At 33.2% G+C, this 26,170-nt stretch overlaps 2 protein-coding genes across 3 annotated transcripts in view; one reads left to right on the top strand and one right to left on the bottom strand.

Annotated features, from left to right (window-relative positions):
- The window catches only part of Sif (still life), a 253,253-nt gene extending 252,138 nt beyond the window's left edge, over positions 1-1,115 (bottom strand). Inside the window, exons 1-2 of the mRNA XM_064066373.1 lie at positions 899-1,115; positions 579-722 (exon numbers count right to left, since the gene is read on the bottom strand). The gene's annotated coding sequence lies outside the window, so the exon portion shown is untranslated. The remainder of the gene's footprint in view (positions 1-578; positions 723-898) is intronic.
- Positions 1,116-23,482: 22,367 nt separating this feature from the next.
- LOC135137015 (uncharacterized) lies at positions 23,483-25,889 on the top strand. Of its 2 annotated transcripts, XM_064066549.1 has the most exons (7): positions 23,483-23,807; positions 23,860-24,778; positions 24,963-25,091; positions 25,212-25,403; positions 25,456-25,506; positions 25,557-25,728; positions 25,784-25,889. In XM_064066549.1, exons 1-7 carry the CDS (start codon positions 23,526-23,528, stop codon positions 25,791-25,793), a joined length of 1,755 nt encoding a protein of 584 aa, XP_063922619.1. In that variant the 5' UTR covers positions 23,483-23,525; the 3' UTR covers positions 25,794-25,889. The 2 variants fall into 2 exon arrangements, with proteins under 2 accessions (XP_063922619.1, XP_063922618.1); XM_064066548.1 differs by having other exon boundaries at positions 24,963-25,403.
- Positions 25,890-26,170: the final 281 nt, after the last annotated feature.

The raw sequence follows: 26,170 nt of genomic DNA, 5'->3' as shown, positions 1-26,170 counted from the left end.
CTATTGTGCGAAAGCGGAAAGTTTCATCTTTTCCTCAAGGCTAGCACACTCTTACATAACCCATATTAATTCCCCTTAACCCATAATCCCGTCCACGACTGAATCAAGAACCGCCGGACCATCCCGTCGGTTAATTCAATTTCGCCAAAGCCGGCCGCCTCCCCCGCCCCCACATTACAATTCAAGTCATTTTTTGTTTGTCCTCCATCCGCTAATTAAAAGTTGGAAATGAAGTTCGAGTCCCTGGCCGTTTTTCTCGTCCTTCCCATAAAAGTGCGCCTCAATATGGAAGGCACCGGCGAGGCAAAGGGCCATAAACATAAATGTTTAAGCGGCATATGCGATGTAATATTCCATGTATTCAAATTGAAAAATTGGCATGCGTGCGTTCGATAGGTGCGGGTGTGGCCGTCGAGGGCGCTCCGTTCGCGGAATCGACGTTTGTTTTGGTTGATTTTTGAAAATATGGGCGTGTACCAGCACATAAACATCTAAGTAATTTCTAAGGTGTGACCCCAATCGATATAACCTCAATCCGGGCCGGCTCCGGGCATGCAATTCCGGACACTAGGACTTACCGTGCGCCAATTAGGCCTAAATCCGGATTTTTCTCACAACCGGCGTGCAAATCGGCAACACTAGAAAAAGCTCGTCGTCCGGGAGTTCACTCGATTTAGTTTAACGGGTTTTGATTCGGGGTTTTTTAAAGCTGCACCATCTGCCTGTGGAAAAATGTAAAATAAAACCCTCCAGCGGACTAAGAACAGAACGCTTACTCTCATAGTTTATTAAAAGAAACCATACAAATAATCAAATACAAAGAAATGCGCTAACGGTAACGATAACGATAACGATAACGGCGTCAGAAATCATAAGAAGCAGCAACGAAAATGTGTACCTTAAACCTATCAACACTATTTAAAACGCCAGTATTTAAATTATAACCAATTATTCACAGCACACTTTCGATAATCACATAATTATTACAAGAGGTTTAACAGTCACAAGTTCGGTTAATTGAGCGGTTGTTACGTAATGGGCAACTACTTTGTTTAATAATGTATAACAATAAACGGGTGTGTGCACCATCCAAGATGTAGTTCGCGTTCTGGCCACCTGGATCGAGGGCGCCACGGGACTCCCTCCAGAAGGATATGTGGGACGCTCCAGACGAAGAGGCGACGAGATCGGCGGCGTTCGGATGCGGCTGCGAGCCGCCTTCTCCGACACGAAGGATATGCTCTTTTTTCGGACGCGAATTAATTTTTTTCGCGTTGACGCAAATCGAATAAATTATTGCGGAGGTCGGCCGGCTTTTTGGGGGATTATTTTGACGAATCCATTCAAAATTCGGGGGCAGATGGGAGCTTTTTCGAAATTGGTTTATAATGGAGAGAGATGAGGTGGAAGTGGATGGAGCGGTGGAGGTGGGAGCGACGTTCACTCTTTAATTCCGCGTTTTGAGGAAAAATTGACTTTAACTAGGTGGTGGAAACGCAATTTTCGTTTTAATTAAAAATGGAGACACGGGGGATGGGGGAGACTCGGGACTTCGGGTCCCTCACGTTATCAAGTTAAAGCATGCATTAATTACAATACTATTATCAAGAGCAAATCCTGACCCTAGGATTAGATAGGGCTCTAGGTTATCAAAGAGTGACCCAGATGTTTGGAAAACTATTTACGACAAATTTTTTCTGTTAGTTGTAGGTATTTTACAGCAAATTTTGAACATTTTGATTTCTCTGAATTATCACGTCAGCGATTTTTTAATATCAAACTTGTTTTTTAATGCGTGCCTTCAAAGGACATAAAAAACAACTGCCGAGTTATATAAAGGTTGTTTTATTAATCGATTCTCAAGATCAAGGCTTACTGCACTATTAAATGTTTCGTAAGGCACTAATTTTGATTTTGTTTTTATAAACCGGCCAGGAATGTAGTTACACATAACTCTGTATAGTTCAGTGAACCGAAAATTTCTAGATGTTTGGGAAAAACACATTTACTCTAAACATTTTTTTAACAATCGTGTAGCTATTCAAAATTTTGCACCAGCAAGATTAAATAAATACTTTAACGCTGGTCTCCAATAAAAATTTTACCACGCATGTTTAGCCCACGACACAGGTCACTGTTTTTGAAGTTGTTTAAAATTGGATTTCTGTACATTTAGGTCTTACATGATTGATAAAAATCATACTTTTCAATGTTTTTAAACAATTAGAAGGTACTGTAGAATAGTTGTTTAAAAAATTGTTACGTAATAGGTAAACATCTGTGCTGACATTAGTATCTTAGGTCACTTAGCTCTCTAATAGACCAAACTTGTTTTGAATTTAGTTTGTTTCTTTTGTTAAAAAATATTTGAAACAAGATACTTATACGTATAATTGAAGGTTAAATTTACATAAATACCATCAATTGCGGTGATCTAACACAATTTACGTCACAGTACTGGCCAACAAAGCCAGACATAGCTCGCTGCGCTCGCTGTATACGTATATCTATCTATTCAGAGGTAAAGTATGAATATACATTTAGGTACGGAATTTTATAAGAGCTTTTAGAACTAAGTTTCTCATTTTGACATAGTTTGTTAAATAAAGTAAAACTGTTTTTTAATATCATGGTTTTAGAGAAATCACAAACTAAGAAACTTCATTAAAATTTACAAAAACTTACTTGTCGCGCCATCTGAGAAAATACGTCAAAAGCTCGAACGATCAATAAAAGGTTGCGACCTATTTATACAAAATTTAAAAATGAAACTTCGTGCTTGATATTACGATAAAGCGATAAAAATTTACGAAGATACATAAACGATTTCTGAAGATTTATTTAATAATTTTGTGGAATAATGGAGGTCGAGATCTATAAAAAAATATCCTTATGTTATTTTCGAATGTAGAAATTGTCATTTGAAAAATTCAACTTTAAACAAGGAAAAATTGTGGGATATAGATTTCGACGTGTTAATTGGAAGAATATTGCATGTTTGTGGCTTCTAAGCAAGATTTTTGAAATATTCGTTGTAAAAATCTTTTTTTATCCTAAAAATGATCTTATTTCATACGGCGTTTCTGGAAGAATAGTAAGAATTTTCGAAGACACCGAAAATAACTTTTGGACGTCGAAATTTACAAAAAGTCCTTCCGAAGTTTTACCGAAGCTGGTCAAAAATAGGCGAAAATTTCTTAAAGGAGTATCAAAAATTAAGCTTTTGGAAAATTTGGTTAAAAATCCGCCAAAAATACAGCGATGTAGATCTCAATGAGCTGATTAAATATATATAGCGTCTCTGAGCAACATTTTTAAATATCTGGTTTGAAAGTCAAATTTTCTAAAAATTCCAAAAATGTTTCATATTGGCGACTTTGGAAAAATGATAGGAATTTTAGAGGAAATGAAACCGACAATAGCTCCTGGAAGTCGAAATGTACAAAAGAAATCTATTTAAGTTTTTTCGAAAGTGGTGGAAAAAATGGTGGAAAAACGATCAAAAATCTCTTAAGAATTAACATTGAGCTTGTGGAAAAATTTGCTTAAAAAAATTCTCAAAAAAATTGTACAATGTAGCGTCCCGAAGCAAGATTTTCCAATATTCGGTTCGAAAGTCAAATTTTCTAAAAATCCTAAAAACTGACATATTTCTTATTATCGATTTTGGTAAAATCATAGGAATTTTCGAAAAAGCGAAGTCGAAAATAGCTTCTAGGGGTCGAAATCTTAAAAAAAATTACCAGGTTTTTCGGAGCAAGCAAAAAATTGAGCTTTTGGAAAATTGACTAAAAAATACTCAAAAAATTCTGCAGTTTAGTGTCCCGAAACACGATTTTCCAATATACGGTTTGAAAGTCGAATTTTCTAAAAATCCTAAAATCTTCCATATTTCTTATTATTGATTTTGGCAAAATCATAGGACTTTTCGAAAAAGCGAAGTCAAAAATAGATTCTGGGGGTCGAAATGTCAAAAAAAATTCTTCCAAGCTTTTTCGAAGGTAGTTGAAAAATCATCCAAAAATTTCTAACGAACTATCGAAAAATTGAGCTTTTGGAAAAGTTCCCTAAAAATCCCTACAAAATTCAATAACCTAGATCTGGATGTACTGATTCAAAATTTTCCAGAAAATAGCTTCTGGGGGTCGAAATCTACAAAAGGAAATTCACTTTTTTCGAAAATGGTGGAAAAGTGATCAAATATGCGGTTTGAAAATCAAATTTTTTAGAAATTCTAACAATTGGCGATTTTAGAAAAATGGTACGACTTTTGAGAGAAGCGAAGCTGAAAGTAGGTTTTGGATAAAAATCTACAAAAAAATACTCAAGGTTTTTTCGAAAGAGGTCGAAAATGTTTTCTTTTTTTTTTTGAAACATTTTTAATAAATAATGTGCTTTCCTTTGAATTTTCTAAAAATCCTAAAAACTGACATTTTTTATTATCGTTTTTGGAAAAATCATAGAAATTTTCGAAAAGCGAATCTTCTTAGCTTTCTCGAAGATGATCTAAAAATCTTCGAAATTTTCTTAAATGAGTATCGAAAAATAGAGTTTTTGGAAAAGTTACCTAAAAATCCGTTCAAAATTCAATGATTTAGATCTCGACGTGCTGATTCAAAATACATATATAGGGTTTCTGAACAAGATTTTGAAATATTAGGTTTGAAAGTCATTTTTTTTTTAATTCTAAAAAAGGCCATTAATTCTATTGGTAACTTTGGAAAAATGGTAGGAATTTTCATTGAATTAAAGCCAAAAACAACTTCTGAGTCAAAATCTACAGTCCCTCTTTTTTTTCGAAGATGTTAGAAAAATAATCGAAAATTTCTTGAAGGAGTATCCAAAAATTTGGAAAATTTGCCTAAAAATCCGTAAAAAATTCTGTGATTTAAAACTCGACATGCTAATTTAAAATAAATGGCGTTCCAGAACGAGATTATTAAATATTCTGTTTGAGAGTGAAATTTTCTAAAAATCCCAAAAACGAGGACTATTAATATTGGCGACTTTAGAAAAATGATAAGAATTTTCGAGAAAATGATGCTGAAAATTACTTCTGGAGGTCGAAATCTACAAAAGGAATCTATTTCAATTTTTTCGAAAATGGTGGAAAAATGATCAAAAGTTTCTTAAGTATAAACAAATTGAGCTTTTAGAAAAATTAATGAAGGTGGCCGAAAAATCATCGAAAATTTTTAATTTTTTGATTATCGAAAAATTGAAATTTTGAAAAAGTTGCCTGAAAATTAAAAAAAATCGTGGGACATAGTTTCCAACGTGCTAATTAACGTGCTAATTGGAAAACTATTGAAATGGTTTCTAAGCAACGTTTTCGAAATATTCGTTATAACATTTTTGTTTAATCCTAAAAATTAGCATATTTCATATGACGTTTCTGGAAAAATGGTAGGAATTTTCGAAGAAATGAAGCCGAAAATAGCTTCTAGAGGTCGAAATCTACAAAAGAAATCTATTTTAGTTTTTTCGAAAATAGTGGAGAAATGAACAAAAATTTCTTAAAAATAAAAAAACCGAGCTTGTGGAAAAATTGACTAAAAAATCCTCAAAAAAATCTGCAGTGTAGCGTCTCAAAGCAAGATTTTCCTATATTCGGTTCAAAAGTCGAATTTTCTAAAAATCCTAAAAACTGACATATTTTTCAAATAAAAATTTTCGAAATAGCGAAGTCAAAAATAACTTCTGGGGGTCGAAATCTTCAAAAAAAAATTCTTTCTAGTTTCTTCGAAGGTGGTCGAAAAATTAAGGTTTTGAGAAAGTTAAATTTTATTAAATATTCGATTTGAAAGTCAAATTTTTGTAAAAATCCTAAGAATTGGCACTATTCATATTGGCGACTTTGAAAAAATTATAAAGGAATTTTGGAGGAAATGCAGCCGAAAATAGCTTGTGAAGGTCGAAGTCTAAACAAAAATCTATTTCATTTTTTTTCCAAAATGGTGGAAAAACGATCAAAAATTTCTTAAAAAACAAAAATTGAGCTTTTGGAAAAATTGGCTAAAGCAAGATTTTACAACATTCTGTGTGAAGACCAAATTTTCTAAAAGTCCCAAAAACTAACATATTTGATATTACCGTTTTTGGAAAAATGATAGGAATTTTCGAAGAAGCCACTGGGGGTTGAGATCTTGAAACAAATTCTCGAAAGGTTTTTCGAAGGTGGTTGAAAAATCGTCGAAAATTCCTGAAGGAGTATTGAAAAATTGAGAATTTGAAAAAGTTGCCTCAAAACCCGCAAAAAAATCAGCATTGTAATTCTCAACGCGCTAATTGAAAAAATATAATTTAGAAGTAAGATTTTCAAATATTCGGTTTAAAAATCAAATTTTTTAAAAATTCTATCAATTGGCGATTTTGGAAAAATGGTACGAATTTTGAGAAAAGCAAAGCTAAAAGTAGCTTTTGGATAAAAATCTACAAAAAAATACTCAAGTTTTTTTCGAAAGAGCTTTCCTTTATATTTTCTAAAAATCCTAAAAACTGACATTTCTTATTATCGTTTTTGGTAAAATGATAAAAATTTTCGAAAAGCGAAGTCAAAAATAGGTTCTGGAGCTAAAAACCTTCAAAACAAAAAAATCCTCAGCTTTTTCGAAGGTGGTCTAAAAATTTTCGAAAATTGAGCTTTTCGAAAAGTTGCCTAAAAATTCTTAAAAAATTCAGTGATTTAGATCTCGACGTGCTGATTCAAAATATATAGAGTTTCTGAACAAGATTTTTAAATATTAGTTTTGAAAGTTAATTTTTTTTAAATTCTAAAAAAGGGCACTAATTCTATTGGTAGTGTTAGAAAAATGGTAGGAATTTTCGTTGAATTAAAACGAAAAACAGCTTCTGAGTCGAAATCTACAAAAAAGTCCTTATTATTTTTGTTCGAATCGAAAATTTCTTAAAGGAATGTCGAAAATTTGAGCTTGGAAAAGTAGCCTAAAAATCCGTAAAAAAGTCAGTGATTTAGGATCTCGACGTGCTGGTTCAAAATATATGGCGTTCCAGAGCGAGATTTTTAAATATTCGGCTTGAAAGTCAAATTTTCTAAAAATCCCAAAAATGAGCACTATTAATATTGGCGACTTTAGAAAAATGATAGGAATTTTCGAGAAAATAAAGTTGAAAATAGCTTCTGCAGGTCGAAATCTACAAAAGGAATCTATTTCAATTTTTTCGAAAATGGTGGAAAAATGATCAAAAGTTTCTTAAGTATAAACAAATTGCGCTTTTAGAAAAATTAATGAAGGTGGTTGAAAAATCATCGAAAATTTTTAATTTTTTGATTATCGAAAAATTAAAATTTTGAAAAAGTTGCCTGAAAATTTAGAAAAATCTTGGGATATAGTTTCCAACGTGCTAATTAACGTGCTAATTAGAAAACTATTGAAATGGATTTAAGCAAGATTTTCGAAATATTCGTTATTAACATTTTTTTTAATCCTAAAAATTAGCATATTTCATATGACGTTTCTGGAAAAATGGTAGGAATTTTCGAAGAAATGAAGCCGAAAATAGCTTCTAGAGGTCGAAATCTACAAAAGAAATCTATTTTAGTTTTTTCGAAAATAGTGGAGAAATGAACAAAAATTTCTTAAGAATAAAAAAACCGAGCTTGTGAAAAACTTGACCAAAAAATCCTCAAAAAAATCTGCAGTGTAGCGTCTCAAAGCATGATTTTCCTATATTCGGTTCAAAAGTCGAATTTTCTAAAAATCCTAAAAACTGACATATTTTTCAAATAGAAATTTTCGAAATAGCAAATTCAAAAATAACTTTTGGGGGTCAAAATCTTCAAAAAAAAAAAATCTTTCTAGTTTCTTCGAAGGTGGTCAAAAAAGTAAGGTTTTGAGAAAGTTAAATTTTATTAAATATTCGATTTGAAAGCCAATTTTTCTAAAAATCCCCAAAACTGGCACTATTCATATTGACGACTTTGAAAAATTGATAAAGGAATTTTCGACGAAATGCAACCGAAAATAGCTTGTGAAGGTCGAAGTCTAAACAAAAATTTATTTCATTTTTTTTCGAAAATGGTGGAAAAACGATCAAAAATTTCTTAAAAATCAAAAATTGAGCTTTTGGAAAAATTGGCTAAAGCAAGATTTTCCAACATTCTGTGTGAAGGCCAAATTTTCTAAAAGTCCCAAAAACTAACATATTTGATATTACCGATTTTGGAAAAATGATAGGAATTTTCGAAGAAGCCACTGGGGGTTGAAATCTTGAAACAAATTCTCGAAAGGTTTTTCGAAGGTGGTCGGAAAATCGTCGAAAATTTCTTAAGGAGCATTGAAAAATTGAGATTTTGAAAAAGTTGCCCAAAAACCCGCAAAAAAATCAGCATTGTAATTCGCAACGCGCTAATTGAAAAAATATAATTTAGAAGTAAGATTTTCAAATATTCGGTTTAAAAATCAAATTTTTTAAAAATTCTATCAATTGGCGATTTTGGAAAAATGGTACGAATTTTGAGAAAAGCAAAGAAAAGCAAATACTCAAGTTTTTTTCGAAAGAGGTCGAAAATTTTGTCTTTTTTTTTGGAAAACTTTTAAAGAATAATTTGCTTTCCTTTATATTTTCTAAAAATCCTAAAAACTGACATTTCTTATCATCGTTTTTGGTAAAATCATAGAAATTTTCGAAAAGCGAAGTCAAAAATAGGTTCTGGAGCTAAAAACCTTCAAAACAAAAAAATCCTTCTCAGCTTTTTCGAAGGTGGTCTAAAAATTTTCGAAAATTGAGCTTTTGGAAAAGTTGCCTAAAAATCCTTAAAAAATTCAGTGATTTAGATCTCGACGTGCTAATTCAAAATGTATGGCGTTCAAGAGCGAGGTTTTTAAATATTCGGCTTGAAAGTCAAATTTTCTAAAAATTCCAAAAATGAGCACTATTAATATTGGCGACTTTAGAAAAATGATAGGAATTTTCGAGAAAATAAAGTTGAAAATAGCTTGTGGAGCTCGAAATCTACAAAAGTAATCTACTTCAATTTTTTCAAAATTGAGCATTTGGAAAAATTGATAAAAAAATCCTCTGGACTCGAAATATTAGAGAAAAACATTCTTTCAGTTTTTTTGAAAGTGGTCGAAAAATCATCGAAAATTTTTTGAGTATTGAAAAATTGAGATTTTGAAAAAGTTGCCTGAAAATTAAGAAAAATTGTGGAATGTAGATTCCAACGTGCTAATTGACGTCCTAATTGGAACTATTGAAATGGTTTCTAAGCAAGGTTTTCGAAATATTCGTTATAACATTTTTTAAAAAATCCTAAAAATTAGCATATTTCATATGACGTTTCTGGAAAAATGGTACGAATTTTCGAAGAAATGAAGCCGAAAATAGCTTCTAGAGGTCGTAATTTACAAAAGAAATCTATTTAAGTTTTTTTTTAAATAGTGGAGAAATGATCAAAAAATTTTGAAGAATCAAGTAACTGAGGTTCTGGAAAAATTTACTAAAAAATCCTCAAAAAAATCTTCAGTGTAGCGTCTCAAAGCAAGATTTTCCAATATTCGGTTCGAAAGTCGAATTTTCTAAAAATCCTAAAAACTGACATATTTTTCAAACAGAAATTTTCGAAAAAGCGAAGCCAAAAACAGCTTCTTGGGGTCGAAATCTTCCAAAAAAAAATTCTTCCTAGTTTCTTCGAAAGTGCTCGAAAATTCTTAAGGAGTTCCCAAAAATTAAATTATTGAAAAATTAAATTTTATTAAATATTCGGTTTGAGAGTCAAATTTTCTAAAAATCCCAAAAATTCGCACTATTCATACTGGCGACTTTGAAAAAATGATAAAGGAATTTTCGAGGAAATACAGCCGAAAATAGCGTCTGGAGGTCGAAGTCTACGACAGAAATCCTATTTCAGTTTTTTCGGAAATGGTGGAAAAATGATCAAAAATTTTTAAGCAAAAAAATTTGAGCTTTTGGAAAAATTACGTAAAAAATTGTGCAATGAAGCGTCCAAAAACAAGATTTTCCAAAATTCAGTTTGAAAGTCGAATTTTCTAAAAATCCTAAAATCTGACATATTTCTCACTATCGATTTTAGTAAAATCGTGGGAATTTTCGAAAAAGGGGAGTCAAAATAGCTTCTGGAGCTCGAAATCTTCAAGGAAAAAAATTCTTGCTACTTTTTTCGAAGGTGGCCGAAAATTTCTTAAGAAGTATAGAGAAATTTAAGTTTTGAAAAAGTTGCCCAAAAAGCCGCAGAAAATTCAGCAACGTAGATTGAAAAAATGTAGCTTTCGGGAGCAAGATTTTTAAATACTCGGTTTGAAAGTCAAATTTTCTAAAAATCCTAAAAATGGGCAATATTCATATTGGCGCCTTTGGAAAAATGATAGGAATTTTCTAGGAAATGAAACCGAAAATGGCATCTGGAGGTCGAAATCTTCCAAAAAAATCCTTTTTTTCGACTAATGAAAAATTGAAATTCTGAAAAAGTTGCTCAAAAACCCGGAAAAAATTCAGACTTACCTTAGCAAGTACTAGTCCCTTTTCTCATTTTTTCAAGAACAAAGCAAAAAATGACTTCGATTCGCACTTTACAAGGAGAATCTATTTCAGTTTTTTCGAAAATGGTGGAAAAATGATCAAACATTTGCTAAGAATAAAAAAAGTGAACTTTTGGATAAATTGCCAAAAAATCTTCAAAAAACTCAATGCAATGTCGTGTCCCAAAGCAAGATTTTCTAATATTCTGTTTGAAAAACAAATCGTAGGAATTTTCGAAGCAGACAAGTCAAAAATAGCTTCTGGAGCTCGAAATCTAAAAAAAAATCTTTCAAGTTTTTTTCGAAAATGGTCGGAAAATTGAAATTTTGAAAAAGTTTCCTGAAAATTTAGAAAAAATTGTGGGATATAGATTTTGACGTTCTAATTGGAAGAATATTGAATGTTTATAGTTTCTAAGCAAGATTTTCAAAATATTCGTATTCTTTTTTTATCCTAAAAATTATCATATTTCATATGGCGTTTCTGGAAAATGGTAATAATTTTCGAAGGCAAGTTTTCTAAAAATCCTTAATATGAACACTATTGCCATTGGCGACTTTGGAAATAGCTTCTGGAGGTTGCAATCTACAAGAGGAATCTATTTTAATTTTTCGAAAATAGTGAAAAAATTATCAAAAATTTCCTAAGAATCAAAAAATTGGAAAAATTGCTTAAAAAAGTATCAAAAATTTTGAAATGTACCGCCCCGATGCAAGATTTTCCAGCACAGTTATTGTTTGAAAGCTAAATTTTCTAAAAACTTTTGGTAAAATGATGGGAATGTTCGAAGAAACGAAGTCAAAAACAGATTCTAGGGGTCGAAATCTTGAAAAAAATTCTTGATAGTTTTTTCGAAGGTGGTCGAAAAATCGTCGAAAATTTCTTAAGGAGCATTGAAAAATTGAGATTTTGAAAAAGTTGCCCAAAAATCCGCAAAAAATCAGCAAAGTAGATCTCAACGTGCTAATTGAAAAAATATAGTTCCCAGAACAAAATTTTTGAATATTCAGTTTGAAAATCAAATTTCTTAAAAATTCTACCAATTGGCGATTTTGGAAAAATGATACGAATTTTGAGAGAAGTAAAGCTGATAATAGCTTTTGGAGAAAAATACACTGCGTTTCAAATAAAATGCACCATCTAGAAGGAGTAGGCGTAGAATGTTGAAATTTAGTGGAGAAGACTGTTGCATATAGACAAACATTTCATTAAAATTTGAATTAAAAACTACAACTTGTTTAGAAAATATACCGGGTGTTATTCGATTTTTATTAATTTTTTGATTATATTTTAAAGACACTTGAGTAAGATTCTTTTGCAATCCCTCTTATCTTAGCAAGTACTAGCACCGCCCACCCACCTTCTTCTCATTCTAACTACTAATTTTGTTTCTGTTCAGCAAAAGATCATTCATTTCATTCGGTTCGGATAAAATCAATCACTGAAAACGAGACAGGGTGGGTGGGCGGGGCTTATTATGTTCAGTCTTATCGCCATTTTTCCATTCGAACAGCGCACATTTTTAAACTTTTTAGAAAATTTGAAAACACTGTACCTTATTTCCTTTCTTGGAATAGAAAATTCTACGGAAAATTCCGTATAATAAGTTAGGTCAACGAAACATTCTCAATATGTGCATCCTTTTTTCGTTTAAATTGAATCCGATTAACCAAATTTTGGATTATTTTTGGAAATTATTTTCCTGCTTTTCTCATTTTTCCAAGAACAAAGCAAAAATGACTTCAGATTCGCAATCTATAGATATTTTATCATAAGCTAGGACCTTTTTTTCGTCTGAACGAATACCAAATTACCCAAATTTTTGGAAAATGTTGTAAAATTATTTTAATTATTTTCCTTTGTTTCGTTTAACTAGCGGATAAAGCAAGAATCAAATTGGAAATTCTGTATTTATAGAATGTGTCGTTTATATAATAGCATTCAGTATTATGTCGATATTTTTGCCGTTTCAAGAAGTGTTTTTGGTACTAAAGCGAAATTAGCACTGTCTGGTAATTTGTAATATGGTTTAAGTTATTTGTTAGTAATAATTTATTGTAATTAGTTGGAATTCATTTGTTATTTTAGTAGTAATTTAATTTCATTTATTGTATTAGGATTTTTTTGTTTTGTATTTTCTTTCCGATGTATTTCCTATGTGGGCTATGCCCGTTGGATAAATCAAATCAATAAATAAATAAATAAATAAATTCAGTACCCAAATTTTTGGAAAATGTTGTAAAATTATTTTAATTATTTTCCTTTGTTTCGTTTAACTAGCGGATAAAGCAAGAATCAAATTGGAAATTCTGGAAAAATGGTAGGAAATATCCAAGAAATGAAACCGAAATTAATTTCTCCAGGTTGAAATATGAAAAAAATACCTATGGATTATTTTCGAAAGTCGAAAATTACATAAGAGGAGCAAAATTTTAAAAACAAACAAATGTCTTAAAAATCTTAATATTGTCGCATTTTATATTGGCGATTCTGGAAAAATGGTGCGGTTTTTAGACGAAGTGAAGCCGAAAATGGCTTGAAAATTTCTTAAATGTCAAAAAATTGAAATGTTGCTCAAAAATCCTAAAAAAATTCGGCGGTTTAGATTTCGACTTGCTAACTCGAAAAATATAGCGTCCTGGGCAAAATTTTCAAAGTCAAAATTTCTAAAAATTGGTCTGAAATTTTTGAAAAAATGAAACCAAAAAGAATCTGCAGGTCGAAATCTACAAAAAAAACCTACTAAAAAATTTAATAATTGAAAAATTCAAGTTACCTAAAAATCAATTTAAAAGATCTGACAAGTAGATTTCGACGAACTAATTTGAAGAACTTGTAGAGATCGGTATCTATAATTTATAAATAGTATTATCGACCTACCAGTTTTAGAAGAACTTTGTTATAAAATCTTTGCCACAAACCGCAGATCTTAGTTCTGGTAATGCTTTGCACTTTTGCAATAACCTTAAGTTAGTGAAAGTAATAAAGCATAAATCCTGTAATTCTGCTGACATTTTTACTAATGTACAGGTTTTTCGACTCCATCAAGTAAACATCTTCAAGAAATTTTTCTGCCGGTTGAAAGTAAATTTCCGCAAACAATCCTTAATTGCTCTTGCTTACCTTACAAACAACTACATTAAAAATAAAGAATAAAAGACGCCGTTCCATAAAAATAAGAAACATCCTTGTATTCTAAAAATAAGCCGTTGAATTATAATACATTAAAACTACAATGCATACGATGCTAATTAAATTTATTAGTTACTTAGCAATAATTGCTTCATCATTATAATAATCCTAATTGGCATTTTTTCAAACTCCACAACTGCACCGACCTGACGACATCCTCTCATAAATAAAACATCCCACAAGAGCACGACGTCAACTGACAAAACGCTTGACAAAAAGACGTCAAGGTGAAGTTGGCAGTGATGTAATGGTTTTCCCTCATCCATAAGTCGCAAATTTGATTATAATCTCAAACCGATTAATTAAGAAGATCGTGTTTATCCACTCGAAGCATAAATTAGACTCCGGCACCGAGAAAAAGTTCTCTTCTTCGTGGAGCCGGCCTTGAACACGTGGAGTTGCGTTCGTTAGTGTAATAATTGTAGCAGATTTACATTACAAATTTCGGGATTTCAGCCGCAGGTTTCCTGTCATTACGAATGCCGAGTAACGGTTTTGCCTGCTCTTTGTTTTTGCTTGCCGGTTAATAGGTGATTATTGTTTTATTCGGCCTTGGGAATGCAGTTTTTGTGCAGGCGGAGGTTATTTTTGTTTGTTGCATCATGGCTGGGTTTTGGTCCCGGATTTTGTCGGGAAAAAATGCACTGTGATACTGATAACGTGACAAGCGAAAAAGGAAATGATTGGATTACAGTTCATGTACGGACACGGAGAACATGCATAAAACATTTATGGGACCCCTGACAAACCGCAATGTACGAGACTGGGGTTCAGCATTGTACTTTCCGAAGCGTGGTTTAAAATTGTGGTTTTGGGAGGCCATGGGAAAGTGTGCATGGGGGACGAGTTTTGGTGCGTAAAGTGGGAGATTGCGGCACGCAGTGCGGGAATGACGTTTTTGATTTTTTATGGAAAATTAAAAAAATATATATACCGTCGTTATGGAATGTCTGTAATCACAGAAAAAAATGTTTCTTAAAAAATCTACAAACTACTATTTTCACTTTAATCTCTTTCTTTTTTTGAAGAGGTAATTCTACAAAAAATTCCCTACAAGTTATCTCTATTTCTTCTTTTGAATAGAACTGGTTTTGCTATTTTTTTTTTGGAAAATATTTTTACGTTTTTCTGTGTCATTTGAAGAGACCGACTAATTTTTGTTTTTTTTTTCTCTTGAATGGAATCCGAAATATAGGTATTTTTTTGGAAAACATTTAAAAATTATTTACCAGATTTTTCCTTATTTAGATATACTAAACAAGAATGACTTGAGACCAGCAATCCAAGAATAATCTGTTTTTCCTTTGTCGTTTCATTTTCAAAACTTTTTGGAAAATTTCTGCAAAATTTTTTCCAAATTTTTATATTCTTTCTAAGTTATTTACAGAGGCCAACAAAAATGATCGCAATTGACAAAAATGTTCTTAATATGTGAAAATCTTCTGAAATAGTTTTCCTGTTTTCCTAGTGTAGAAATATTTCTTCATAATTTGGTTATTTTTTCTCTTTTGAATAGCAGCCTTTTAACCATTTTTTGAATTATTTTTTAAATTAATTTACCTTTTTTCTGTGAAAAGATGGCTATGTACATTAAGAAAAAAAAAGGAAAATATAAGCCCCGCCCACCCGCCCTATCTCAATTGTGATGATTCTTTTTATTCGTCATGAGCCAAGAAGGCGGAGCTTAACTGCAAAATCCTTATTTTGTGATGAATTTTTCATTCGTTATCAGATCGAGGGGCGGAGCCTAATTGCAAAATCCATATTTCCTTACAAAAATGTTCCATTTTAAACGTGTTTTTAGTTTCTAAGAATGAAAAAAAATCATCACAATTGTGCTGATTTTTTTTAATCACCGAGACCCAAGGGGCGGAATTTAACTGCAAAATTCTCATTATTTCTCAACAAAAATTACAATGTAAGACATGTTTTTGGAAAATTTTTTGGAAAATTTTTGGAAATTTTTTGGAAAATATTTTTCATTTTTTTCTTAGAGAGAGCACCAAAAACATTCTCACTATGTATATCTCTTTTTCTGTTGAACAAAATCCGACCATTCATTTTTTCGACAATTTTTGAAAATGATTTTCCCATTCTTTTATTTAGACAGATGAAGCAAGATTGACTCGTGTTGATATATATTTTTTCCTTGCTGTAGGTATAACTTTTGGGAAATTTTTTGAACATTTTTTTTTAATTTCAGGATTTTTTTGTTGGATAATAATTTTTGGAAATTACTTTTCCGAAAAATTTTTGGAAAATACTTTTAATTGTTTATAGTTATAAATAAATAAATAAATAAATAAATAAATAAATAAATAAATAAATAAATAAATAAATAAATAATTTTATTTGTACTTTAACACTACATTGGTTTTGTACACGTCAAATTTGTAAACATACATTAAGATATGACAACAATATCACACAATTTCATAGATCCATGGACTATCTTTTAGAAAATCGTCTATCTCATAATACGCCTTACTTAAGAGCACTTTTTTAATAGTTTTCTTAAAAATACCTATTTTTAGCTCTTTTATTTGAGCTGGCAGCTTGTTGTAAAATTTTATAGCATAGAATTCAACTCCATTTTGTGTCTTGGTTATTCTACATCTCCTAGGACAAAGTTTATCATTATGTCTAGTGTTATAACTATGTACATCATTATGGCGATTATAATTATCCAAATTACATTTAATGTAAGTGAGGCAATGAAAAATATACAGGCTAGGCAGTGTGAGTATTTTCATATCAACAAATTTATTTCTGCAATCGTCTCTGAAACCTAGTTTTGCCAAGATACGAATTGCCTTTCTCTGTAAACGAAATAACCTATGACGAATGGCAGAGTGACCCCATATAATTATACCGTATGATAGATGTGCTTCCAAAAGCGCGTAGTAAGCCGCCCGGAGAGTGTCATGGCTAACTTGTTCTTTAAGATTATTTAGAAGAAAAATAGATTTCGAGATTTTCTTTGCTAAAAAGTTACCATGTACCGCCCATGTAAGTTTGGAATCGAGATATATTCCCAAAAATCTAACTGAATCATTGAAATTTGGTGGGACTTCAATTCTCTTTAAAGTAAAGATAACATTTACCGATTTTTCCGTGTTTAGGCATAGATCATTATTATTGAACCACTCCAAGGCCTCCGACCGGGCCAAAGCTCCAGCCCGACAAACAGATTCAATCTCCGACACCTCACTAGCCAGGGTTGTATCATCAGCAAAAAGTGTGGTTTTACTAGTTAAGCAGAAAGGCAAGTCATTGATAAAAATTAGGAACAGCAAAGGACCCAGAATAGATCCTTGTGGAACGCCACGACTAATTGTCAAACACTGTGACAGTTTTCCTTTTACTTTAACAACCTGGCACCTGTTTTCTAAGTATGATTTTAGAAGTTTGACACTTGAGGAATCTAAGTTATACATGTTTAACTTGTCTAAAAGAATTGGATGGCTAACACAGTCGAAGGCCTTGGAGAGGTCCAAAAACGAAGCAACTCCAATCCTACCCCGTTCAAAGCATCTGCCAACAAAATCCACCAATCCTCGTACAGCATCGCTTGTATTACGTCGCTTTCTGAAGCCAAATTGGTCATCTGAGAACAATTTGTTGAGTTCTAAATAATTCTCTAATTGATCGAATAAAATCCTTTCAAATATCTTAGCAAAAATAGGAAGCAGCGCAATTGGTCTATAATTGGTGGGATCCTGTGTATCTCCTTTCTTGTAGATAGGAACTACAACAGCCATTTTTAAACAGTCTGGAAAGACTGAGTGTTTAATACACAAATTGATAAGTTTCGTCAGGGGAGATATAATTAAGTCCTTAATGCCTTTTATTATTTTTACATTAATACCGTATACATCGTTTGAACTTTTGTTTTTTAATTTATCTATAGCCTCCCGTAGGAGACACTTCAGTGAAGTTGAAACTACTGAAATTATGGCTGTAAGTGTTGATGCTAGATAATAAGTTAAGTGATTGAGGGACATTATTTGTATTATTAAGAATCTTATTTGCCGCATTTACAAAAAAATTATTAAATGAATCACGTGATATATCACAGTTCGTTTCTTTATCTACAGATTCATATTTATTTCTATATTGGTTTAATACTTGCCACATTGCCTTGCTCTTATTAGCAGCTGTGGTTATGGTCTTGTTGTTATAAGCTATTTTTTTTTCATTAATAGTATTTTGATAAAACTGCTTAAATTTATTTCTGGCACGTTTACTTTCTTCAGTACCATATATATTATGAATCTCATCCAACAGATGTAGTGTAGAGCGTAATCTACAAAGCTCTTCGTCAAACCAGTTTACTTTTTTCCGTACATTAAATATAGGTACACTTTTCACAGGGAAAGCAGCATTTACATTTTGTTGTATTAGATCTACAAATCTATTAAATTTAGTATTGGCATCCAAAACATTGGACGCAATAAATCCCCAGTCTACCATTGACAACATCTGAAAAAGATTAAACTGCCCCGTAGGTGTTATTGGTCTTATTATTTTGTAAGAAGTGGTTTGACGTTTATTGTCAACTGATAAACAAGTATCAATAGGCGCAACAATACAACAACAGGTGTCTATATTAGTAAATACATTGTCCAGGCATGAGTTTTTCCTAGTTGGGAAATTTACTAAATGTTGCAGACCATAACTTTGCATGAAGTCTAAGAATCCATGCTTGAAGTAATCCTCACTCTTAATATCAATGTTGAAGTCTCCTACTACAAAGACATTGTCCGTATATGTATTGACAGTATAAAACAATTTGACTAGGACGTCAACAAACATGTTAAAATTAGCAGATGGCGGTTTGTATACATTAATTAGATACAAATCTAAATTTGTTATATAGATACCTGACAATTCACATATATTTTCTTCTGATAAGCATTCCACGGAATGAAGGGGAACACAGCAAACTTCCTCGTTTGTCAGAATCATTGACCCTCCATGTTTTGTCAACGTTCTTGAGAAATGTGAAATTGTTGTGAAGTTACTTAAAGAGGCGACCAAAAGTTACCGCAATCTACGAAATGATTTTCAATTTGTATCATTTTCTTTTTCTTTTGAAAAAAATCCGATTACTTAATTACTTTTTGGACAATTTTTTAAAATCATTTTCCCATTCTTCTCTTATTTAGACAGATGAAGCAAGATTGACTCGTGTTCATATATATTTTTTCCTTGTTATAGGTATAACTTTTGGGAAATTTTTTGAACATTTTTTTTTAATTTCAGGATTTTTTTTGGATAATTTTTGGAAATTATTTTTCGAAAAATTTTCTGAAAAATTTTGGAAAATACTTTTAATTTTTTATAGTTACTTAAAAAGGCGACCAAAAGTTACCGCAATCTACGAAATGATTTTCAATTTGTTACATTCTCTTTTTCTTTTGAAAAAAATCCGATTAATCACTTTTTGGACAATTTTTGAAAATTATGTTCTCATTTTTCTCTTTTTTAGACAGATGAAGCAAGATTGACTCGTGTCCGTATATATTTTTCCCTTGCTATAGATATAACTGTCGGGAAATTTTTTGAACATTTTTTTTAATGTCAGAATTTTTTTTGGATAATTTTTGGAAATTATTTTTCAGAATAATTTTCTGAAAAATTTTTGGAAAATACTTTTAATTTTTTATAGTTACTTAAAAAGGCGACCAAAAGTTACCGCAATCTGCGAAATGATTTTCAATTTGTTACATTCTCTTTTTCTTTTGAAAAAAATCCGATTAATCACTTTTTGGACAATTTTTGAAAATCATGTTCTCATTTTTCTCTTTTTTACACAGATGAAGCAAGATTGACTCGTGTCCGTATATATTTTTCCCTTGCTATAGGTATAACTGTCGGGAAATTTTTTGAACATTTTTTTTTAATTTCAGGATTTTTTTTGGATAATTTTTGGAAATTATTTTTCGAAAAATTTTCTGAAAAATTTTTGGAAAATACTTTTAATTTTTTATAGTTACTTAAAAAGGCGACCAAAAGTTACCGCAATCTGCGAAATGATTTTCAATTTGTTACATTCTCTTTTTCTTTTGAAAAAAATCCGATTAATCACTTTTTGGACAATTTTTGAAAATTATGTTCTCATTTTTCTCTTTTTTACACAGATGAAGCAAGATTGACTCGTGTCCGTATATATTTTTCCCTTGCTATAGGTATAACTGTCAGGAAATTTTTTGAACATTTTTTTTTTAATTTCACGATTTTTTTTGGATAATTTTTGGAAATTATTTTTCGAAAAATTTTCTGAAAATTTTTGGAAAATACTTTTAATTTTTTATAGTTATTTAAAAAGGCGACCAAAAGTTACCGCAATCTACGAAATGATTTTCAATTTGTTACATTCTCTTTTTCTTTTGAAAAAAATCCGATTAATCACTTTTTGGACAATTTTTGAAAATTCTGTTCTCATTTTTCTCTTTTTTACACAGATGAAGCAAGATTGACTCGTGTCCGTATATATTTTTCCCTTGCTATAGATATAATTGTCGGGAAATTTTTTGAACATTTTTTTTTAATTTCAGGATTTTTTTTGGATAATTTTTGGAAATTATTTTTCAGAATAATTTTCTGAAAAATTTTTGGAAAATACTTTTAATTTTTTATAGTTACTTAAAAAGGCGACCAAAAGTTACCGCAATCTACGAAATGATTTTCAATTTGTTACATTCTCTTTTTCTTTTGAAAAAAATCCGATTAATCACTTTTTGGACAATTTTTGAAAATTATGTTCTCATTTTTCTCTTATTTAGACAGATGAAGCAAAATTGACTTTAGACTCGTAATCATATATTTTTTTTTTCTTTGCTATATAACTTTTGGGATTTTTTTGAACATTTTTGAAAAATTTTGGGACATTTTTTGGATAATTTTTGGAAATTATTTTCTCGTTTTCTTCCGTTGTTGTAAAAGCAGCAAAAATTCGCAGTCTACGATTGTTTTTCCATATGTTAGACATTTTTTTTTCTTTTGAATTAAAGCTTTTTTTGGAAAACTTGAAAAATGTGATCCCGTTTTTCTCCATAATTTAGACAGATGAAGCAAGAATGAGTTCAAACCTGTAAACATTTATATTTTCTTTGTGATATATACCTTCTTGGGAAATTACCGGATTTTTGGGACAATTTTTCAAAATTATTTTCTCATTTTTCTCTAATTTAGACAGATATGGCAAGATTAACTTTAGACTCGCAATCATATATATTTATTCTTTGTTATATATCTTTTGGGAAAATTTTTGAACATTTTTCAAAAATTTTTGAACATTTTTCAAAAATTTTAGGAAATTTTTTGGACAATTTTTGAAAATTATTTCCCATTTTCTCCGTTGTTTCAAAAGCAGCAAAAACTCGCAATCTACGATTGTTTTTCCATATGTTAGACATTTTTTTTTTAATTGAAGCCGATTAAGTTTTTTTTTTTTGGAAAACTTGAAAAATATGTTCCCGTTTTTCTCACTTATTTAGACAGATGAAGCAAGAGTGAGTTGAGACGCGTAATCATTTATGTTTTTTGTGTCATATAACTTTTTGGAAAATTTTTTGGAAATTTTGGAAATTTTTGGAAAATACTTTTAATTTTTTCTGAATCAGATATTTAAGGAGGCCACCAAAAATGATCGCAATCTACGAAAAGATTCTCAAGATGTGTATCCTCCTTTCCTTTTGAATAGAATTCGATTATCCATTTTTTGGAAAATTTTCGAAAATTATTTTCTTATTTAGACAGATGAATCAAAATTAGCTTTATATTCGTAATAATATAATTTTTTTGTTTACTATATAACTTTTTAGAAAATGTTTAGAACATTTTTGAAAAATTTCGGGGAATTTTTTCGATAATGTTTGGAAATTATTTTCCCGTTTTCTTCCGTTGTTTCAAAAGCAGCAACAATTCGGAGCCTATGATTAAGCTTTTTTGGAAAACTTAAAAAATATATTCCCGTTTTTCTTGTCGAACTTCTTTGAACATTTTCTGGAAAATTTTTGGAAATTTCTTGGAAAATAATTTCCATTTTTTCTGAGTCATTTAAAGAAGCCACCAAAAATGATTGCAATCTACGAAAGACTCTCAGTATGTATATCCCATTTTTATTTTTTGGATAGAATTCGGTTATCCATTTTTTGGACAATTTTTGAAAACTATTTTCCCATTTTTCCCATATAATTATAGACAGATGAAGCAGGAATGACTTTAGACACGTAAGCAGATATGTTTTCGTTATTATACAATTTTTTGTAAAATTTTTGGAACATTTTTAAAAAAATTCGAATAATTTAAAGAAACCACCAAAAATCGTAGCAATCTATGAAAATTTTTGAAACATTTTTAGAAACTTCTTGGAAAACCTTTGGAAGATATTTTTTTCTCTTCTGAGAGAACAGCGTCAAAAATAATCTCATTATAATTTTTTGGATTTTATTTTGTCATTTTTCTCATTTATTAACAGATGAAGCAAGAATGACTTCAGACCCCTAATTTACGAATAATTCTCGATAATTTAGTCCCGTTTTCCTTACTACATAACCGCTTTGACAATTTTTGAAAAAATGGGATTATTCCACTCACATGTCACATGATGTCAATTGACCCATCAAACGTGTCAATATTTCTAAATTCAACCAATGAGCACACTATGCAATTAGCACTAACGATGATAATTATCACTACCTTATTTAAATTTTTTAATATGTTTGTTGAATAAAATCGATAATTTTGGACAACAATAACCTCTCATAGTTGTTACCTAAGAAAACTGTTTTCAATGGTATAAACATTCGAGTTATTATCGATAACATCACACTTTTTTAATAAAAATATTTTCCTGATTTCCTCGGTTATTTGAAAGTGGAATAAATTTACGCTAGACTCGTAATCTAGGAAGATTAATTTATGTCTGCAGTTTTATTTTCCTTTTTGTTATCTTCATTTTACTAAAATAAGTTATTATTTTCTTTTTCGCTAATTATAGTTAACATATAAAATATTGTTTTTACGATGCGAAGCGTCAACATGTTTCAAAACATTATTAACATAATAACTCTCGATGATGCAATTTAATTCTTAAAATTTTTCAGGGGACTCACAAAATCACCTACAAAATCAAGTTACAGTTTACTAACGGAATTTACCAAAAAACTAGTTATCTTAAAATTCCATTATTTCAGAAATTTCTACCTTCGTAATTATCATAATTTAGACTTAATAAACAATAAATAAATTGTGCTAATTTATCACCGATACCGTCATTTTTCAATCATTTGTGGTTAACACCGCCATTAATTGCATTATTATTATCGATGAACGAGTATTATTTTGACGACAGCTTTTATAATTCCTATTAATCAATGTAATCGAAGCCGATTATGCAAATTGATTTACACTGAAACCGTTCTTTCGAGAAATAAAACACGCTCGAACAGAAAACTTTCTGCGAATTTTTAAATGTCAAGATTCTTTTGTGTTTTTTGATCGGTACTCTAATAATAAAGATTATCGCAATTACGCCTTTTATCGGCAAAAAAGGAACAATGGTGTTTACACTAATAAGGCAATAAGTCATGAACAGGTTCCACGCCGGCAGTCAAAATGTTGCGCTTTTTTCCTCTTTTCGTACCGCGAAGATCTGCTAATTATCTCCACAATTCGGAATAATAGGATCTCTGTTTTTTTCTGTTGTGATTGCATAATCAAATCGTGATTCTTTACGTGTAATAAAAACGTGGTAATGATACAACGAAGAACGAAAGAGGTATAAAAACGGATTATTGTAACCGATTGTAGCAGATCCCAACATGCGGTGGCCGGTTCCACTTGTGGTGTTAATCGTCGGCGCGATCGCCGAAGAAGTGGCGGTTCCAAGACCAGTGGGTGTAGTGTACTTAATTAACTTTATCAACGGACCAAAGAGAGCGGAAAATGTCGACGGCGGCATCAACAACGAGATCCCTCAAGACAGCTCCAAACCCAGGATACAACCAGGAATTTTGCTAGTTCAACCCATCCCCGAAGACGAGGCCCTCACCGACGGAATTTACTTCCGCCCTGCTGACGGCCAGCCTTTAGAAAACCCAGAGGTAGTACCTAAATTAAATATCATCAAACAAAAAAAAAAATTATTTCTTTCAGAAACTCAAAGTCGTCTCCAGACAAAGACGCTCGCCTTATGGCTCGTACGGCAAAGGCAGTAGCGGTGGAGGCGGCGGAGGAGGCGGCGGCGGCGGCGGATTTGGAGGCGGATTTGGCGGCGGGGCCGGAGGTGGCTTTGGGGGCGGCTTCGGCGGCGGCGGCGGATTCGGAGGAGGCGCAGGAGGCGGAGGCGGCTTAGGCGGCCTTGGCGGATTGTTGGGAGGTGGCAAAGGACTTGGAGGCGGCGGCGGATTAGGAGGAGGCGGAGGTCATGGAGGTGGATTAGGAGGAGGCGGAGGTCACGGAGGTGGAGGTGGATTGGGAGGAGGAGGCGGATTAGGAGGAGGGGGCTCCGGCGGATTAGGAGGAGGCGGTGGCCATGGAGGTGCCGGTGGTGGCGCAATTGGTGGCTCTGGAGGTTTCGGTTCTGGAGGAGCTGGAGGACATGGAGGAGGATTAGGAGGAGGAAATGGAGCTGGCGGAGGATTAGGAGGAGGCGGAGGATTGGGAGGAGGCTCCGGAGGTGCCGGAGGCGGAGCAAGTAGTGGCTCTGGAAGCTATGGAGGCGGCAGTTCTGGCGGACTAGGAGGAGGCGGCGGCTCTGGAGGACTAGGCGGAGGCGGCGGTTCTGGAGGACTAGGAGGCGGTGGTCTGGGAGGTGGAAACGGACATGGCGGAGGAGCTGGCGGATCTGTAGAAATTATTGGAGGAGGATCTGGGGGACTTGGAGGTGGACATGGAGGGGGATTGGGAGGAGGAGCCGGCGGAGGTGGAGCCGGTGGAGGTGGAGCTGGAGGAGGAGGATTAGGAGGAGGAGGATTAGGAGGTGGACATGGAGGTGGATTAGGCGGAGCAGGTGGAGCCGGAGGCGGTGGAGCAGGAGGCGGTGGAGCAGGAGGCGGTGGAGCAGGAGGCGGTGGTAATAAACATAAAGATACAAAAAGTTTTCATTGTTGCACCAAATTTTGTTTTATAATTTTTTCTACACAAATTTAAAAAACCGAGTACAGAAGAAGAGTGAAACAATGAAATACATTTATTATCATCATTTCAAACCAGTTTACGAAAGAGTTTGAAAAATTGTCTAACACTCGTTTTTATAGGCTTTGGCGGCAGTAGCGCTAACAGTGGCAGCAGTAGCAGCAGCGGCAGCTTCGGCGGCGGTAAAGGCGGAGGTCTTGGAGGCGGCGGAGGTCTTGGCGGCGGCGGCTCCGGAGGTTTCGGCGGCTCCGGTGGCTCCGGCGGCTCCGGAGGCTTTGGTGGCTCCGGCGGCGGAGGTGGTAAAGGAGGAGGCTTCGGCGGAGGTGGTGGAGACGGAGGTTTCGGCGGCTCCGGCGGCGGTGGCGCCGGAGGTTTCGGTGGCTCCGGCGGTTTCGGCGGCTCCGGCGGTGGCGGTAAAGGAGGCGGCTTCGGAGGTGGAAATGGAGGTTTCGGCGGCGCCGGCGGCGGTGCTGGTGGATTCGGTGGGTCCGGCGCCGGAGGCTTTGGCGGTGGTAAAGGCGGCGGCGGTGGACTCGGCGGCGGCGGCGGTCTTGGAGGAGGCGGTAAGTTATCGTACCCTTACACATATAGTATGAACACATCATTATTTGGTAGGTGCCGGCGGATTCGGAGGTTCCGGCGGCGGCGGCTTAGGTGGTGGAGGCGGTAAGACAAGTTCTATATAAATTGCCACATATACAGGATTTAATCTCTAGGTGGCCATGGAGGCGGCGGCTTCGGTGGCCACGGCGGCGGCGGTCATGGCGGCGGCGGCGGCGGCGGATTCGCAAGCAGCAAAAGCAGTAGCTTCGCCTCAAGTTCTGGAGGAGGACAAGCCTCGGCGTCCTCATCAGCATCGGCTTCCAGTTTTGGGAAAAGTGGAGGCTAGTAAGTTTGTTAAAAGTGTTGCATACGTCGTAATTTACTAATATTTTTGTTACAGCGGCAAATAAAATGAAATTTTAATTTTTATGATACTCTACCTAGTGTAAGAAAAATTTCTGTAAATGTAAAATTGTACTGATAATAAATATAACGTAAAATATTTACTACCTGGTTTTATTTGGCCATAAATCCATTGATGGCTAAAGGCTACGGTTCTTTTATCGGTTTGAGTAAGACAGTTTCAAAACCGGTCATCATCGGTTTGTTTGAACAAATTGGTATGCAGCACATCGCCGACGAGACAAATACACGTAACTACAAGGTCGATGAGTATTGTTTGTTTTTCGGACATATCAAATTTTGTTTGTTTGAGATTTATCCGATTTTATGATTAAATTAGGTACACTGGTTCTGTTTTTCCCAGTGTTGTGTCAATTATTCGGGA

Source organism: Zophobas morio, unplaced genomic scaffold (genome assembly GCF_036711695.1).
Source record: "Zophobas morio isolate AGI-343-1 ecotype UQ-CSIRO unplaced genomic scaffold, CSIRO_AGI_Zmor_V1 ptg000028l, whole genome shotgun sequence".
NCBI classification, from domain to species: domain Eukaryota; kingdom Metazoa; phylum Arthropoda; class Insecta; order Coleoptera; family Tenebrionidae; genus Zophobas; species Zophobas morio.
Note: the sequence above shows the minus strand (reverse complement) of the source record. Positions and strands in the feature narration are given on the sequence as shown.

What these genes read in the sequence shown, in the direction of transcription:
- LOC135137015 (XM_064066548.1), top strand. Translation starts at nt 23,526, where the DNA reads ATGCGGTGGCCGGTTCCACTTGTGGTGTTAATCGTCGGCGCGATCGCC. An exon ending in CGGTGGAGCAGGAGGCGGTG is followed by an intron (nt 24,779 to 24,962) that starts GTAATAAACATA and finishes TCGTTTTTATAG; the next exon opens with GCTTTGGCGGCAGTAGCGCT. An exon ending in CGGCTTAGGTGGTGGAGGCG is followed by an intron (nt 25,507 to 25,556) that starts GTAAGACAAGTT and finishes TTTAATCTCTAG; the next exon opens with GTGGCCATGGAGGCGGCGGC.